This window comes from Numenius arquata, unplaced genomic scaffold (genome assembly GCF_964106895.1).
Source record: "Numenius arquata unplaced genomic scaffold, bNumArq3.hap1.1 HAP1_SCAFFOLD_606, whole genome shotgun sequence".
In the NCBI taxonomy this organism is placed as follows: domain Eukaryota; kingdom Metazoa; phylum Chordata; class Aves; order Charadriiformes; family Scolopacidae; genus Numenius; species Numenius arquata.
The window spans coordinates 28723-46963 of record NW_027415485.1 but is presented as its reverse complement, the minus strand read 5'-3'; the positions used below and the strand labels follow the sequence as shown (position 1 = coordinate 46963).

The 18241-nt window shown below is 68.0% G+C and overlaps 1 protein-coding gene across 1 annotated transcript in view; it reads right to left on the bottom strand.

Annotated features, from left to right (window-relative positions):
• LOC141478749 (ryanodine receptor 1-like) overlaps positions 1-16868 on the bottom strand; it is a gene marked incomplete at its 3' end in the record, with an annotated part of 56758 nt that extends 39890 nt beyond the window's left edge. The window contains 21 exon segments of the mRNA XM_074167735.1: positions 495-726; positions 1353-1545; positions 2529-2785; positions 3380-3513; positions 3610-3728; positions 4042-4137; positions 4531-4666; positions 4925-5114; positions 5706-5827; positions 6793-6957; positions 7589-7745; positions 8796-8854; positions 8856-8874; positions 8961-9054; positions 9136-9229; positions 10728-10840; positions 11813-11891; positions 12012-12086; positions 13451-13555; positions 14545-14664; positions 16824-16868. Coding sequence (XP_074023836.1) covers positions 495-726; positions 1353-1545; positions 2529-2785; positions 3380-3513; positions 3610-3728; positions 4042-4137; positions 4531-4666; positions 4925-5114; positions 5706-5827; positions 6793-6957; positions 7589-7745; positions 8796-8854; positions 8856-8874; positions 8961-9054; positions 9136-9229; positions 10728-10840; positions 11813-11891; positions 12012-12086; positions 13451-13555; positions 14545-14664; positions 16824-16868 — 2604 coding nt within the window.
• Between the last annotated feature and the right edge of the window lie 1373 nt (positions 16869-18241).

Below are 18241 nucleotides of genomic sequence, written 5' to 3'. Positions count from 1 at the left end.
GGGGCAGCACGATCTGGGGGGGGGGGGGGGGGGGGGGGGCACGGAGGGGGTTTTGAGGTGGGGGGCTGGTGCCCCAAAACCAGAGACAGGACCCCCCCCCACCCCCTGGAACCCCCCAAGCCTCCCCCCCAAATTTCCCCCCCCCAAACCAGTCCCCCCTTTCCTCCTCCAAATCCTACCCAAGCCCCCCCCCCCAAAGCCCCCCCTTTTCCCCTTCCCCCCCTCTACCCCCCCTTTCCCCCCCGTTACCCCCCAGCACCCAAATCCCCCCTTTCCCCCCAAAGCCCCCCCTTTTCCCCTTCCCCCCCCTTCCCCCCCATAATCCCCCCAATTCCCCCTTTCCCCTTTCCCTCCCTCTGTCCCCCCCAACCCCCCCTTTTCCCCCCCAAAAATCCCCAGCACCCAAAGCCCCCCCTTTTTCCCTTCCCCCCCCCCAATAACCCCCTCAACCCCCCCCCCCCCCAGCATCCAAATCCCCCCCCCCCCGCCCCTACCTGGAGGGTGTCGACGGGGCAGGGGGTGAAGGCGGTGTGGGGCAGCCCCTGGGGGGCCCCCAAGAGGCTGCGGATGCCGGGGGGGCCCTCGCCGCCCCCCCCGCCCCGATAGGCCTTGATGGGCTCCAGGCGCAGGCGCTCGCGGGGCAGAAGGGCTTCGGCGCAGGGGGAGTAACCGGGGGGGGGCACAAAGCGGAACTCCCCGTGTCGGCCCCCCAACAGGAACCGCAGCCTGGGGGGAACAACAGGGGGGTCAGGACCCACAGCAACCCCCCCAGACCCATAGCAGCACCCCCAGACCCACTGCATCCCTGTGGGACACCCCCCCCCCCCATGCTGGCCCCCCAGCAGCCTGGGGGGGATGACATGGGGGTCAGGACTCATAGTGGCACCCCCAGACCCACAGCAACTCCCCCAGACCCATAGCAGCACCCCCAGTTCCACTGCATCCCTGTGGGACCCCCCCCCATGCCAGCCCCCCAGCAGGAACAGCAGCCTGGGGGGGACAACAGGGGGGTCAGGACCCACAGCAACCCCCCCAGACCCATAGCGGCACCCTCAGACCCACAGCAACTCCCCCAGACCCATAGCAGCACCCCCAGACCCACTGCATTCCTGTGGGACCCCCCCCCATGCCAGTCCCCCAGCAGGAACAGCAGCCTGGGGGGGGACGACATGGGGGTCAGGACCCATAGCGGCCCCCCTCCGACCCACGGCAACCCCCCCCAGCCCCACAGCATCCCCCCAGCCAGCAGGGAACCACGGACACCCCAGCACCCCCCCAGCCCCCGCAGCATCCCCCCACCCCTCCATCTCCCCCCCGTGGGGGTCGGGGGGCCGCCCCACGGCGGGACCCACTTGACGCCGGCGGAGAAGCTGACGCCGGGGGAGAAGAGGGTGTCGAGGTTGAAGCTCTCCAGGACCCCCTGGACGGGGCAGCCGTTGATGCGGAAGGAGGCGCTGGGGACCCCCAAGTCCAGGCAGCAGCTCACCACGTCCCCCGCGGCCAGGGCCCGGCGGTGGGGGGAGGCCACCCCCCGCGCCACCCCCCCTGTGGGGCAGGACGGGGGCTCAGGGGGGCAGCACGGGCACAGGGGACGCGGTAAGGGACACGTCGGGGGGGCAGGGGACGCGGCAAGGGACACGCCACCCCCCCCCCACCCCGTGGGGCGGGATGGGGCTCAGGGGTCCGGTGGGGGACACGTCCGGGGACGGGGGACGCACCAAGGGACACGCCACCCCCCCTGTGGGGCAGGACGGGGCTCAGGGGGGCGGCGGGGGACACGGCAAGGGCCGTGTTGGGGACACAATGGGGGACCAGAGAGAGGACAGGGGACACGCCGGGGGACACGATGGGGGACACGTGGGGACAGGGGACACGCGGGGGACACACGGGGGACACGTCAAGGGACACGTCGGGGTACACGGGACACACGGGGACAGGGGAGACACGGGGTCACGTTGGGGGACACGCCAGGGCCATGATGGAGGACACATGGGGACACGTAGGGGGACATGTGGGGGACACACAGGGACAGGGGACACGATGGGGGGACAGGAGACACACGGGGTGACACACGGGGACAGGGGACATGCCTGGGGGGACACGGGGGGGGGACGACAGGGAACACGATGGGGATACATAACGGGGGACACATGGGGACGGGGGACATGATGGGGGACACACGTGGGGGGACACACGAGGGGACATGGGACACACGTGGGGGGACACACGAGGGACACGTGGGGATGGGGGACACATGGAGGAACACACGTGGGGACACACGTGGGGACGGGGGACACGTGGGGATACACAGAGGGACACACGTGGGACACGTGGGGGGAGACACGTCAGGGGGGAGACGTGAGAGACACATGGGGATGGGGGACACATAGGGGGACACGTCGGGGGACACACAGAGGAACACACGTGGGGACACATGTGGGGGACACGTGAGGGACACGTGGGGATGGGGGACACATGGGGGGACACATGGGGGGGGACACACGGGGACACCCCCCGCCCCCCCATACCTGTCCAGAGGTGGAGGCCGTCAAAGGCGAAGGAGCTGAGGTCGTCGCCGAGGCCATTGCCCCCCCAGCCCTCGCCCCCCCCGGGGTAGGGGCTGTAACCCCCCACCCCCAACCACCCCACCCGGAGGTGGGTGCCCTGGGAAACCCCCTGGGACCCCCCCGGGAAGGGCCGCGCCTCCTCCACCGCCACCTCGAAGTACCACTTGCTGTACTGCGTCGACCCCGCGTGTGTCCCCACCAGGATGTTGGGGCGCACGCTGGGGGGGGGCGGAAGAGAGAAAAAAGAGGGGGGGGGTGTCAGTGGGGGGCAGACCCACAGAGACACATACCCCCCCCCCCCAAAAAAAACCCCAGACCCACAGGAGCACCCAAAGAACCTCCCAGGAACATCTCCAGGTCTTCCAGGAGAACTTCAAGGACACCTTCAAGACCCCCAAGAGCACCCCAAGACCCACTAGGAGCACCCCAAGGACCTCAGGAGCACCCCCAGACCCACAGAGATGCCCCTGAAAAACCCCAGACACACAGGAGCACCCAAAGAACCCCCAGGAACATCTCAAGGTCTTCCAGGAGAACCTCAAGGTTCTCCAGTGCCTTCCAGCAACCCACAAGTGCCCCCTAAGTTCTCCCTGCCCCACACCCAGGCCTCCAAGACTCCCAAGAGCCCCCTAAATGTCCCCCTCCATCTCAAGGTCTTCCCGGGAACATCTCAAGGTCTTCCAGGAGCACCTTAAGGACCTCCAAGACCTCCAGGAGCACCCCAAGGTCCTCCAGCCCCACCAAGCGGCCCCTAGGTCCTCCCTGCCCCACACCCAGGCCCCCCAAGGACACCCCCCTGCCCTGCCCCACACCTGGTGACATAGTTGACCAGCCCCGTCTGGAGGAGCAAGTCCCTTCGGGGCAGGAGGTTCTCGGTGATGAGGTTCTGGTTGGAGCGAACGGCCACCGCGTTGCAGACGCAGAGGGAGCAGAGGACATCCAGGACCTGGGCGTGGGTGACACGGACACGTCTTGGACCACAGCCTGGGGTGCCTGCCCCACACCACTTATGGGGCAGAGGAGAGACACCCCCCCCACACACCTTGTGGTTGCGGCCGTGCTTGTCCAGGAGGGAGATGATGGACTTGATGTGGTTCTCCTGGATGATGTTGAGGACCTCAGGGCTCTCGATGAGGACGCAGTAGAGGACCTCCAGGATGCCTGTGGGAGCCCAGCCCCATAGCGAGGGGTCTCAGCCCCATAGGAGAGTCCTCAGCCCCATAGGAAGGTTCTCCAAGCCCCATAGGAAGGTCCCATTCCCCATGCAAGGTTCTCCAGCCCCAGAGGAAGGGGTCTCGGACCCACAGGAAAAGGTCTCAGCCCCATAGCAGGGTTCTCAGCCCCATAGGAAGGGGTCTCAGCCCCATAGGAAAGTTCTCCAGCCCCATTGGAAGGTTCTCCAGCCCCACACTTGTCCCCCCACCCCACACCTGCCCCACACCCCCACCCTGCCCCACACCTGCCCCACACTGACCCGAGGAGGCCTCCAGCCGGTCCAGTTTGCTGACCAGCCAGTCCAGGTTGGTGGAGAAGAGGGCGCAGTTGGCGCGGTTCCCCCGGATCAGTGAGGCTTTGGGGGTGGGCACGGTTGGGGGTCAGGCCTCCTGCCCCACAGCGCCCCGTCCTGCCCCACAGCACCCCCAGCCTGCCCCATAGATTCCCCATCCTGCCCCACAGACCCCCAAGTGCCCACCCAGCAGCTCATAGGGCAGCTTGAAATCCCACCCCACGGCTCCCATCCCACTCCACCGCCCCCCATCCTGCCCCACAGACCCCCATCCCGCCCCATAGATCCCCATCCTGCCCCACAGACCCCCAAATGCCCACCCAGCAGCTCATAGGGCAGCTTGAAATCCCACCCCACGGCTCCCATCCCACTCCACCGCCCCCCATCCTGCCCCACAGACCCCCATCCCGCCCCATAGATCCCCATCCTGCCCCATAGAGCCCCCCAAGTGCCCACCCAGCAGCTCGTAGAGGAGGTTGACGATCTTTTTCCAGGAGGCGGCCGCCTCCTCCCCGGCGCTCTCGGCGAAGTGGGCGGCCGTGCTGTACACGTTGAGGCGGTCGATGCAGTTCAGCACCAGCGGGATCATGCCCTGAGACCACGGGGAGGGTCACCCCCGGCCCCACGGCCAGCCCCATAGCCCTCAGCCCCACAGCCAGCCCCACGGCCCCCAGCTCCACGAACATCCTCCAACTCCAGGAGCATCCCTGCATCCCGCACCCCCAGGAGCATCCCTACATCTCCCAGCCCCACAATGCTCCCCCCACCCAGCCCCAAAGCCCCGGGGGGGGGGGGGGGAGGTCCGGGGGGGGTCCCAAATTTCCCGGGGGGGTCCTGGGGGGGTCCCCACCTCCTGTTGGAAGAGGTTCTGGCGGGCACGCAGGGCTCGGAGCCAGCTCTGCCGCTGGTCGTGCTGGAGGTCGTCGGGGGGGGGCTGGAAATACCCGATCAGGTCCTGGAGGCTCAGGATGACGGCGGCGATAGGGAGGGGGGGGTGCGGTGCCCCCCCCCGGCCCCTCCCGCTCAGGCTGTCCAGGCTCCTGAGGGGGGGGGGGGGGGCACGGTAGGTCAGACTCCCCCGTGTCACCCCACAGCCCCGCAAAACCCCCCCAGACCCATGACCCCCCCGCAAAAGGTCCCTGTGCCCCCCCGGCTCAGGCTGTCCAGGCTCCTGGGGCGGGGGGGGGGGGAACACGGGGGGTCAGACACCCCCCTACATCGCCCCCCAGCCCTGTAAGTGTCCCCCCCCAGGGGGTCCCTGTGCCCCCCCCCCGCCCCAGCCCCATAAGTCCGTTCCCCTCTGTACCCCTCCCTCCCCCCGCCCTGATGAAGTGCCTGTAGAGCCCTGGGGGTGCTATAGACCCTCCCCAGCCCCACGTCCCCCATAGAGCCCCATAACCCCTAAACCCCCCTATAGCCCCCAGCCCCATGGACCCCCCCGTGACCCCCCCAGCCCCATAGACTCCCCCTGTGCCCCTCCCCCCCCCCCCGATGAAGTACCCATAGAGCCCTGGGGGTGGTATAGACCCTCCCCAGCCCCACGCCCCCCATAGAGCCGCATAACCCCTAAACCCCCCGATCTCCATGGACCCCCCCCAGCTCCACGGACCCCCCCCGTGGCCCCCCCCAACCTGATGAAGTGCCCGTAGAGCCCGGTGGTGCTATAGACCATCCTGGCCGCCTGCGACTCCTGGTGCTGGGAGCGGGTGAGGGACAGAGCATCGTCCATGTGTCCCTCCTGGTGCAGGATGGCCTGGGGGGGGACACAGGGAGGGGGTCAGCGTGGGGGGGGGGACACACCCAGACAACCCCTATACGCCCCCCCCAGTGCCCCCTCGGCACCACTCAGAACCCTGCAAAGAGGCTTTAGAGACCCCCCCAAAGACCCCCCGGAGATGCCCCGCTGCTGCTCCCACACCCCCCTAAAGAGCCTCGAACCCCCCCCAAAGACACATCCCCCTCCAAAGATGCCCCCAAAGACCCCAGCACCCCCCAAACTACTCCCCTGGAGATGCCCCACAGATCCTCTGGAGATACCCCAGTGCCTCTCACAGACCCCCAAAAACCCCAGAGACCCCCCAAACCCCCAAAATACCCCCCCAAGATGCCTCAAAGACCCAAAAGACCCCCAAATACCCCCCTGGAGATGCCCCAGTGCCTCTCGGAGACTCCAGAACCCCCAATGATGCCCCCAGAACCCCCTGGAGATGCCCCAAAGACCCCAGCACCCCCCAAATACCTCCTGGAGATGCCCCCAAAAGCCCCTAGAGACACCTCAGTGCCTCTCAGAGACCTCTAAAGACCCCAGAACCCCCTGGAGATGCCCCAAAGATCCCCATGAGATGCTCCAGTGCTTCTCACAGACCCCCAAAGACCCCCCAAACCCCCCAAATGCCCCCCAAGATGCCCCAAAGAACCCAGAACTGCCCCAAATACCCCTCTGGAGATGCCCCAGTGCCTCTCAGAGACCCCAGGACCCCCCCAATTGCCCCCAAAACCCCCTGGAGATACACCCCCAGCCCCTCTGGAGACGCCCCAAAAACCCCAGCACCCCCAAAAGACCCCCTGGAGACACCTCAGTGCCTCTCAGAGACCCCAGAACCCCCAGAGATGCCCCACAGACCCCCTGGAGATGCCCCAAGGACCCCCTGGAAACACCTCCCAGCCCCTCTGGAGATGCCCCGCTGGCACCCCCAGACCCCCCCCCCGGCCCCCCACCTTCCTCTTCAGCAGCCCGAGGCGCAGGGCCTTGGTGTCGGCGGCCGCGTAGGTGAGCCAGAGCCCGCTGGCCACGTGCTGCAGGAAGCAGAGCGACTCCCCGTACTTGATCTCGGGGGTCCCCATCCCCTCCACGTCCCGCTTGGCCACCACCTCCAGCTTCTCCTGCGGGGACAGGGGGTCAGGGGGGGCCCGCACCGGGACGGTGGGGGACATGGGGGGACAGGGATCCACAAAGGGACACACAGGGACCCACATGGGAACAAGGGGGACACAGGGGGACATGGGGGGAGACATGGATCCACACAGGGACGGGGGGTCAGGGGGACCTGCACAGGGATGGGGGGACATGGGGAACATGGGGGGACAGGGATCCGCACAGGGACGGGGACCCGCACGGGGACGGAGCCCCCCATCCCACCCCATCCCTCAGGGACCCCACATGCCCCCCAGGACTGGGGGTCCCCGTGGTGGCCAGAGCCCCCCACCCCTCGGGGACCCCACATGCCCCCCAGGACTGGGGGTCCCCATCCCACCCCATCCCTCGGGGACCCTCCATGCCCCCCAGGACTGGGGGTCCCCGTCCCATCCCACCCCTCGGGAATATCCCACACCCCCCAGGACTAGGGGTCCCCGTGGTGGCCGGAGCCCCCCATCCCTGTCCCCGTCCCTCAGGGACCCCCCACAGCCCCCAGGACCAGCGGTCTCCTGTGGTGGCCGGAGCCCCCCACCCCACCCCATCCCTCGGGGACCCCCCACATCCCTCAGGAGCGGGGGTCCCCGTCCTGTCCCCCACCTTGGATGCGCGGAAGCAGAAGGCGGAGCAGCGGGTGTTGGCGGCCGTCGCCTCCACCACGGCCAGGCCCTTCTCCTCCGTCAGAGCCAGGTATCGCCCCGTGGTGACGTGGCGCAGGCGGAAGGGCTGCCCCCACTTCAGGTGGCTCCCGCTCCAGCTGTTGGACACGACACATGGAAGAGGTTACCCCGGGGGGCAGGGGACACGGGGACGGGACGACGGGGATGTGGGGACATGGGGATGGGTGACAGGGACACAGGGATGGGTGACGGGAACACAGAGGACACAAGGTGAGGACATGAGAGATGGGTGACGGACATGGATGGGTCACAGGAACGTGGGGACATGGGGATGGGTGACGGGAACACAGAGGACACAAGGTGAGGACATGAGGGATGGGTGATGGGACGTGGGGATGGGTCACAGGGACGTGGGGACATGGGGACGGGTGATGGGGACATGAGGACATAAAGGACACAGGGTAGGGACATGGGGGACACGGGGATGGGTGATGGGGTCACAAGAGGACACAAAGTGAGGACATGAGGGATGGGTGATGGGGACAGGATGGGTCATAGGGGTGTGGGGACACGGGGATGGGTGACGGGGACACAGAGGACACAAGGTGAGGACATGAGGGACGGGTCACAGGGACATGGAGGACACAGAGCGGGGACACAGAGACATGGGGAACACAGGGATGGGGTCACAAGGATGTGGGGGACACGGGGGACAGGGTGGGGACATGGGGAGGGGTGATGGGGACACCAGGGATGGAGCTGGGGACGCAGGGATGGGGTCACAAGGATGTGGGGACACCAGGGATGGAGCTGGGGACGCAGGGATGGGGTCACAAGGATGTGGGGACACCAGGGATGGAGCTGGGGACGCAGGGATGGGGTCACAAGGATGTGGGGACACCAGGGATGGAGCTGGGGACGCAGGGATGGGGTCACAAGGATGTGGGGACACCAGGGATGGAGCTGGGGACGCAGGGATGGGTCATGGGGACGTGGGGGACACGGGGTGGGGACACGGAGCGGGAACACAGCGATGCCCCACGGAGACATCAGGACAGACTCCAGGGACACCAGCCCCCATGGGCAGAGCTGGGGGGGGGGAAGTGACATCGGGTGGGTGGAGGTGACCCCGGGGGGGGTGACAAGGTTGAGGGGGGACAGTGACACAGGGGACACCCCCCAAGTACCTGATGCGCAGGGGCTCCAGGCGCCAGAGGGACCTGGCGTGGGCACAGACGGCCCCCCCCCTCGTAGTTCACCACGCTGCTGTGGGGACACCAGTGGGGTTGGGGACACCGCGGGGAGGTAGGGGGACACACCCCCCCTCTTTGTCACCCCCAGTGTCCCCCAACCTGCGCTCCTCGCCCTGCTCCGCCCCCGAGGTGGTCAAACACTCGTCCATGTGGCCGTGGAAGAGGCGCATGACGTGGCCCCCCGTGACGTAACCTGGGGGTGGGGGGGAAGTGTGACATCACCAGTGTCCGGGGGGGGGGGTCACCTCCCACCCCCCCCCCCGAAGTCACCCACCTTCCTCAGAGCCCGAGCAAATGGGGTTCATGTTCCAGAGGGTCTGCATGAAGGAGGCGTCCGCCTGCAGCTCCCCGCTGGCCGTCGAGAGATGCTGGGGGGGCACGAGGGGGCACGAGGGTGGCACCAGGAGGGGGCACTAGTGCGGGGGTGGGACACGGACACACGACCCCCAGGCAACCGGGCTCCGACACCCACCCCCCACCCCAACACGGGGATGAGGGAACGCGGCTCGGCTGAGGGGGGCGGGAGGGGAGCGGCTGTGAGGTGGGGGGTGGTTTGTGCACGCGCACGTGGTACTTGTGCACACAGCCCCTGTGCACACGCACACGTGGTCCTTGCACATTGGGGCTTGCTTGTGCACACACACGTGGCCCTTGTGCATGCACGCAGAGCCCTTGCACGTTGGGGTTCGCTTGTGCACACACATGTGGCCCTTGCGCACACATACACGTGGTCCTTGCACACACACAGAATCCTTGCACACTGCTGCTCTCTCGTGCACACACACATGGCCTTTGTGCACACACATGTGGCCCTCGCATGTTGGGACTTGCTTGTGCACACACACGGCCCTTGTGCACACACACATGTGGTCCTTGCACGTTGGAGCTTGCTTGTGCACACACATGTGGTCCTTGTGCACACACACACAATCCTTGCACGCTGGGAGTTGCTTGTGCACACACACGTGGCCCTTGTGCACACACACACAGCCCTTGCATGCCAGAGCTCGCTTGTGCACACGCACGTGGCCCTTATGCACTGGAGCTCACTTGTGCACGCACACGACCCCTGTGCGCACACATGTGGACCTCGCACGCTGCTACTCTCTTGTGCGCGTACCCAGCCCTTGCACGCTGTCGCTCCTCGCCCTCGTGCAAACCCCCGTGCTCCCTGCCCCCCCCATCACCCCTGTGCCCCTCGTGCCCCCCATCATCCCCATGCCCCCTGTCCCCCCGTGCCCCCCAAGACCCCATCACCCCTGAGCCGCCCATCACCCCCGTGCCCCCCTGAAAACCTTGTGCCCCCTGTGCCCCCCATCACCCTCATGTCCCCCCAAGCTCCCCGAGCCCCCCATCACCCCTGTGTCCCCCATCGCCCCCCAAGACCCCATCGCCCCCGTGTCCCCCACCGTGTCCCCCATTTATCCCCATCATCCCTGAACCCCCTGAGCCCCCCATCGCCCCCACGCCCCCCTGAGCCCCCTGTCCCCCCAAGACCCCATCACCCCCCATCACCCCTGAGCCCTCCATGTCCCCCATTGCCCCCGAGCACCCTATGCCCCCCATCACCCCTGCGTCCCCCTGTCCCTCCCCGTGCCCCCCATTTATCCCCATCATCCCTGAACCCTGAGCCCCCCATCAATCCTGTGCCCCACATCGCTCCCAAGCCCCCTGACCCCCCCATCACCCCCGTGCCCCCCCCCATCCCAGGTAGCGCTCGGAGGAGACACTGATGAGGATGAGGTTGTCGCCCACCCACCCCCCATCTCCTGTGCCCCACATCGCCCCCGAGCCCCCCGATCCCGCTGACCCCTCATCACCCCCTGACCCCCCCATAGCCCCCCACCGTGCCGTGCCCCCTCTCACCAGGTAGCGCTCGGAGGAGACGCTGACGAGGATGAGGTCGTCGCCCACCCGCACCTTCTCCCCCTCCGAGCGCTGCTTGGACGCGGGGTGCATGGTCCACCAGCAGGCCTCACCTTGGGGGGGCGGGGGGGCTCGGGTGTCAGGGGGAACCTCCCCAGGGTACCCCAAAACCCACCGGGGACCCCCAAGCCTCCCCCTGGGCCACCTCCACTCACTGGGGCACCCCAAGCCCCCCTGGAACCCCAAAACCCACCGGGGAGCCCCAAGCTCCCCTGGGGTACCGCCACCCTCCAGGGCACCCTGAATCCCCCCGGGGACCCCAAAACCCACCGGGGCACCCTCGCCCCCCCCCCCCCCCCGGGCACCTCCACACATCAATGAACCCCCAAACCTCCCCAGGGCACCCCCATTCCCAGGGGACACCTGAACACCCCCCAAGACACTCCCATCCACCAGGGCACCCCTGAACCCCCCAGGGCACCCTAAAACCCCCCCAAGGGACCCCCACCCCCAGGGCACCCCAAAACTCACTGGGAAACCCTCGAGCCCCCCCACAGCACCTCCACAAACCAGGGGACCTCCAACCCCCCCCCAGGACACCCCAAAACCCACTGGGGACCCTCAAATCCCCCCACAGGCACCCCCATTCACCAGGGGACCCCCAACCCCCCCCGACTTTGCCACCTCTCAAAAGCCACAGGGACCCCACCAGGGGGACCCCCAAATCCCCCCCGAACCTCCCAGTCCCCAAAGCCCGAGGGCCCCATCCCACCCCCTAGAGCCCAGGGGGACCCCCAAACCCCCATCCCTGAGACCCCCAGCCTTCCCCTCCCTCCCCCCCAAGCTCAGGGGACTCCTTCCCCCAAGCCCATAGGGACTCCCCAACAGGGTGACCCCCCCCCCCCCCGGCTGACCCCCAACGTCCCCCACCCTGAACCTCCCAGTCCCCAAAGCCCAAGGGGACCCCCACACACCCCCTAGAGCCCAGGGGGATCCCCAAACTCCCCAAGTCCCCCCCCCCAGCCTACCTCCCCCCCGCCCAAGCCCAGGGGACCCCCCCCCAAACTCCCCCCCCTCCCCATTACCGGTCGCATCCTTTTGCAGCCCCACGTCGAAGGCCAGTTTGTCGGTGACGGAGCGGGAGGTGGTGAGACAGCTCAGGTACTGGGGGGTGGGGGGGGAACACCCCGTTATGGGGGGGCGGGTCCCCAGACTCACCCCCCCCCCCCCCGGACCGCCAAACCCCCCCCGAGGTGTCGTCCGTCCCCCCCCCCCTCAACTCACCATGCCGCTGTGGCAGTGCCGCAGGAGGATGGCGTGGCCGTAGAGCAGCGTCCGGTGGCCCCCGCCCTGCGAGGACTTTGCGGGGGGGGACACGACACACAAGGAGTCAGAAGGAGTCAGCGGGGTCACTCGTGCAACGCACGGCCCTTGTGTCGGGGTGAGACCCATGGGGGGTCCCCCCCGTGCGAGGCATGGCCCTGTGTTGGGGTCTCCCCATGCAACGCACAGTCCTTGTGCAAGACCCGTGTAGGGTCCCCCCTGTGCAATGCACAGCCCTCGTGCGAGACTCGTGTCAGGGTTCCCCGTGCAACACACGGCTCTTGTGCAAGACCTGTGTGGGGGTCCCCCGTGCAATGCACACCCCTGTCTCAAGGTACCCTGTGTGTTGCACGGCCCTTGTGCAAGACCCATGTCGGGGTCCCCTGTGCAAGGCATGGGTCTGTGTTGGGGTCCTCCATGCAACGCACGGCCCTCGTGTGAGACCTGTGTCGGGATCCATCGTGCAAGGCACACCCTTTGTATGAGACTCATGTTGGGGTCCCCCGTGCAATGCACGGCCTTTGTGCAAGACCTGTGTTGGGGTACCCTAGGCATTGTGCACCCCTTGTGTCAGGGTACCTCGTGCGTTGCACAGCCCTTGTGCCAGGGTTGTGCACCTCGTGTATTGCACACCCCTTGTGAAAGACCCGTGTCAAGGTACCCCGTGCAATGCACAGCCCTCGTGCAAGACCTGTGTCGAGGTACCCCACGCGTTGCACACCCCTCGTGTTGCGGTCTCCCCTGTGTTGCCCAGCCCTTGTGCAAGGCTCATGTCAGGATACCCCATGCCTTGCACGACCCTCGTGCAAGACCCACATTGCCCCCCCCCCCCCCTGCAACGCACACCCCTCGTGTCAGGGGTCCCCCGTGCATTGCACACCCCTCGTGCGAGACCCATGTTGGGGGTCCTTGCACACCCCCTCCCCCTGTGCCCCAGATCCTCGTGCGTCGCACGCCCGTGCTCACACTTGGGGGGGTGGAGGGGGCTGCAGCAGGATCCATGCGGAGATGGGAGATTTTGAAGGGGGGGGGAGGGGTGTGAGAAAAAAGGGCGGGGGGGGGACACACCCGGACACCTGGGTCCATGCAGAGGTGGGGGGTGAGGGGGGGGGTCGTGCCCCCCCCTTGCACACTTTGGGGGGGTGGGGGGATGTTGGTGCAGAGGAGGAGGATGAAGGTGAGGATGAGGATGGAGGGGGGGGGGTCACTGCACCACGGTGGCACCTACCCACTTATCCAGATCGACCCCCTGGGGTGGGCAAGGGGGGGGGGGGGGTGGGAGTCGGGGGGTGAAGAGAAATAGAGTGAGGGGTCATGGGGGGGGTGGGAACCCCCCCACAGACCCCCAGGGACCCCCCACCCAGGGTTCCCCCCCCCCACCTGCCCCCCCCCGGACCCACCTCGCCCCCCGTCTCCGAGCTGTTGGCCAACATCTCCTGCAGCGCCCGCACCGACAGCGACTGCTCCAGCACGAAGCAGCAGACGGCCAGGTCAGGGGGGACATTCTGGGGGGGGGGGACAGAGGGGGGGGTGTCAGAGGGGGGCCATGGGGGCCGGGGGACATGGTGGTCAGGGGGCATTGGGGTCTGGGGGGACATAGAGGCGACAGACAGGGAAGAGAAGGGTCGGGGAGGATGTTGTGGGGGGGGACATTCTGGGGGGGGACGACATGGGCGGGGTCGGGGGGGGGGCCATGGGGGTCGGGGGGTGTGGGGGTCAGGGGGGAACATGGGGGACGTGGGGCAACACAGGGTGCAGAGGGGGAACACGGGGGACAGGGAGGACGTTCTGGGGAGGGGGCACAGGGGGTTGGGGGGACATTCGGGGAGGGGGGACGACACACGACACATTGGGGGGGACTCGGGGGGGTCCGGGGCTGTGGGGGTCAGGGGGGACACACAGGCAACGGAGAAGACAAGGGTTGCAGATGATGTTCTCGGGGGGACATGGGGGGTCAAGGGGGACATTCTGGGGGGGGAAGGACACACGTGGGGGGGTCGGGGGGGGGCCATGGGGGGCGAGGGATGTGGGGATATGGGGGTCAGGGGGGGGCCATGGGGACACAGCGACTGCTCCAGCTCGAAGCAGCAGACGGCCAGGTCGGGGGGGACATGACACGGGGGGGGCAGGGGGAGCATTGGGGCAGGGGAGCTCAAGGGGGGGGGGGGGGGGATATGGGAGTCGGGGGGAGGTCGGGGGGGACACAGGGCTCGGAGGGAAAACACGGGGGTCAGGGAGGATGTTCTGGGGGGGACATTCTGGGGGGGGACGACACGTGGGGGGGGGCCGGGGATGACGACAGGGGGGCTTGGGGGGGACATGGAGGGACCCCCCCCCACACACCATACCCCCCCTCGTGCCCCCCCCAGGGCATTTTAATTGGCCTCTAGAGACCTTTCCCCCACCATAACCCCCAACCAGGCCATTGAAGGTGGGCTGTAGGGACACCCCCCCCCCCCATGACCCCCCCACGCCGTGTTCCCCCCCCCCCCACCTGGGCGTTGGAGGTGGGCTCCAGCGAGCAGAGGCGGTTGCCGAAGCCCTCGGCCGCCAGGCACAGCTTGAGCTGCTCCTTCAGCAGGGTGGTGGTGCACTGCAGGACCACCTCGTCCTCCTGGGGGGGGGGGGTGGGGGGGCACCCTCAGAAGAACCCCCCCAGAACCCCCTGTCACCTTCACACCCCACACACACCACCCCCCCGGCACCCCACAGCCTCCATCAGCCCCCCCATGGGCACCCCCCAGGCATCCCCAGTGGCGGGGGGGCACTACAGGATCACCTCGTCCTCCTGGGGGGGACGACACACCAGGGGGGGGGCACCCTCAGAACAGCCCCCGCCGAGACCCCCCCCCGGAATCCTCACCCCCCCCCTTTCCTGGCACCCCACAGCCTCCATCAACCCCCCCATGGGCTCCCCCGAGGCATCCCCAGCGGGGGGGGGGGGGGGCACTACAGGACCTCCTCCTCTTCCTTGGGGGGGACACGGGGGGGGCACCCTCAGAACAACCCTCCCCAGAACCCCCCCGGAACCTCCCCGCCACCCCACAGCCTCCATCAGCCCCCCATGACACCCCTAAATCTTGGGGAGGGGGAGGAGTGAAGGGGGGGGGCACCCAGCAGTCCTGCCCTCCCCACCCTATGGGGTCTATGGGGTGGGGACACAAGACCCCTGGGTGCCCCTCCCCCCCCATGGAGGGGGGGGAAACACAAGACCTCTGCATGCCCCCCCCCCCCCCCCCCGAGGTTTTTTGGCCCGGGGGGGGGTGTTACCACGTCGCCCCCCCCCTTGAGCTCAGAGGGGTACCAGGCGGCCCCCCCCCTCTACTCCCTGGGCCCCCCCCCCACCTGTTCCTGTCGCTCCGGTCCCCCCCCCCCCTGGGGGGGCGGGGGGGGGGGGCACATTCCTCCCACACACCAGGGAATGCCACCGGGGGGGGCGGGGGGGGCGGTTTGAGGTGGGGGGGTGCCCAGACGCCTGGGTCTCCTCTTTGGACCCCATGGAGGGGGGGGAGGAATTTTGGGCTCCCCCCCTCCCCCTGGGCAAAAATCTGCTGAGCTCAGCATTTCCCACACTGCCCCCCCCCTCCCCCCCCGGTATTCCCCCCCCCGCAGTGTCCCCCCCCCTCCAAGGACACCTCCTCGCCCTTGACACACACCCCCACACACACTTTGGAATCTCCCCTGGGGGGGGGGCCGGTTATCAACGTGTGTCCCCCCCCCAAGGGGGGGGGGCCCACTTTTGAGGCCAAACTAGGAGAAACTGGGACAAGGGAAGGAACTGGGCCACCCCCCCCCACCCCCCCCCAATTCCAAACTGGGGGGGAACTGGGCCTGCCCATCCCCCCCCCTCGGTGGGGGAGGGGGGGGATCTGGTTTCGCCCTACTGCCCCCCCCCCCAGCAGCTGCTCCCCCCCCCTTCCCCCCCCCCCCCCGGATTTACACGTTGCTTTTTTGGGAGCCCATGAGGCCCCGGGACAGGTGGAGGGGGGGGGGAGAGAGGGGGGCCCTACCCCCCCCCGCACTCCCTCCCCTTGAACCCCCCACCCCCGCACCCCACCCCCCTCCACCCCCTTCTCCCCCCCCCCCCCCAGTTCTTTCCAGTGGTCCCAGTTCAAGCTGGTGCCCCCCCCCGAAAGCCCCTCCCAGTCCTTGCTGCCCCCCCCACACCCCCCCAGTATCTCCAGACCCCCTCCCCAGCTCTCCTCCCAGTATCTCCCAGTTCCCCCATTCCCTTCTCCCCATTTCTCTGAGCGCCCCCTCCTCCCCCACTGCTCCCACACGAGTCCCCCCAGTATCCCCAGTTCCAGACCTTGCTGCCCTCCCCCAGTATCTCCAGACCCCTCCGGCTCACCCCCCCCAGTATCTCCCAGTTCCCCCATTCCCAGCTTCCCAGTGCCCTCCCAGTCTCCCCAGTTCCCTGACCCTTATCCCCCCAGTATGTCCCAGTTCCCCCCATTCCCAGCCCCCCAACACCCCCCTAGAATCCTTCCCCAGTACCTCTTCCCATTCCCCCCAGTATCTCCCAGTTCCCCCCATTCCCAACTGCCCAGTGCCCCCCTACAATCTTCCCCCAGTATCTCCTCCCAGTTCCCCCCAATATCTCCCAGTTCCCTGACCCTTATCCCCCCAGTATCTCCCAGTTCCCCCATTCCCAGCCCCCCAGTGCCCCCCTAGAATCCTCCCCCAGCATCTCCCAGTTCCCCCCATTCCCAGCCCCCTCAGCCCCCCCCAATACCTCCTCCCAGTACCCCCCCACCCCACCCCAACACTCACCGTCCGCAGGAACTGGACGTCGTCCTCGCCATCCCCTTCGGCCATGGCTGTGGGGACCGGTCACCCGTGGGAACCGGGGGTCCCCGGTGGCTCCTGGGGTCCCTTGTGGGAACCGGGGTCACCCCTGGGGTCCCCCCCCCGTGGGTGCTGGGGTCACCGGTGGCTCCTGGGGTCCCCCGGGGGAACCGGTGGCCGGTGGGTGCTGGGGTCACCGGTGGCTTCTGGGGTCCCCCCCGTGGGAACTGGTGGCTCCTGGGGTCCCCCCCCGTGGGCCCCCCCCCCCGTGGGTGCCACCACTCGTGTCCTGGTCGCCGTGGAGCTCTGTCGCCTCCCGGTGCCTCCGGCCCCGCCCCCCTCCCCCTCTATGTAACAGGGGAGGGGACACACGGGGGGGGGTGGTGTGTGTGTGTGTGTGACACTTTGGGGGGGGGGGGAGGGGGTGACACCTGGAGGGGGGGGTGTCAGCAAGATAGCGACAACCCCCCACCCTGGATGCCTGGGTCCCCCCATGCGGGGGGGGGTGGGGGGGGTGGCAACAGGCTACACTGGGAGGATACTGGGAAGGACTGGGGGGCACTGGGAGAGGCTGGGAGGGAACTGGGAAGGACTGGAATACTCGGGGGGGGGGGGCACTGGGAGAGACTGAGAGGGACTGGGGGGGGGGCACTGGGATACACTGGGAGGGGCCTGGGGGGCACTGGAGGGGACTGGGATACTCTGGGAGGGACTGGCGGGGCAATGGGCTACACTGGGAGGCTCCTGGGAAGGACTGGGGGACACTGGGAGAGGAATGGGATACTCTGGGAGGAACTGGGGGCCACTGGGCTACACTGGCAGGGTCTGAGGAGGGGGGGGGCACTGGGAGGAACTGGAAGGCATTGGGAGAGGCTGGAGGGGCCACTGGGAGGGACCGGAATACTCTGGGGGGGGCACTGGGAGAGACTGGGATACTCTGGGAGGGACTGGGGAGCACTAAGAGGGTGCTGGGGGGGCACTGGGAGCCTCTAAAGACCCCTATGGGCCCCTACGGGCCCCAGCAAGCCCATTCGAGGCCCCAAGGGCCCCTATGGAACCCTTTGAGCCCCTACGAGGCAGCTACGGGTGCCTATGGACCCCAAGAGCCCCTACAGACCCCTATGAGCCCCAGCTGGCCCCTATGAGGTCCTACGAGCCCCTACGGACACCTACTGGCCCCGACGAGCCCCTGTGGGCACCTACGAGCCTCAACAAGCCCCTAGGAGCCCTTAGAGGCCCCCACCAGCCCCTATGAGCCCCTACAAGCACCTACCGGCCTATGCAGACCCCTACGAGTCCCTACAGACCCCTACCGGCCCTTACAGGACCCTACAAAACCCCAGGAGGCCCTACAAGCCTCTACGGACCCCTACGAACCACAACGAGCCCCTAGGAGTCTCTAC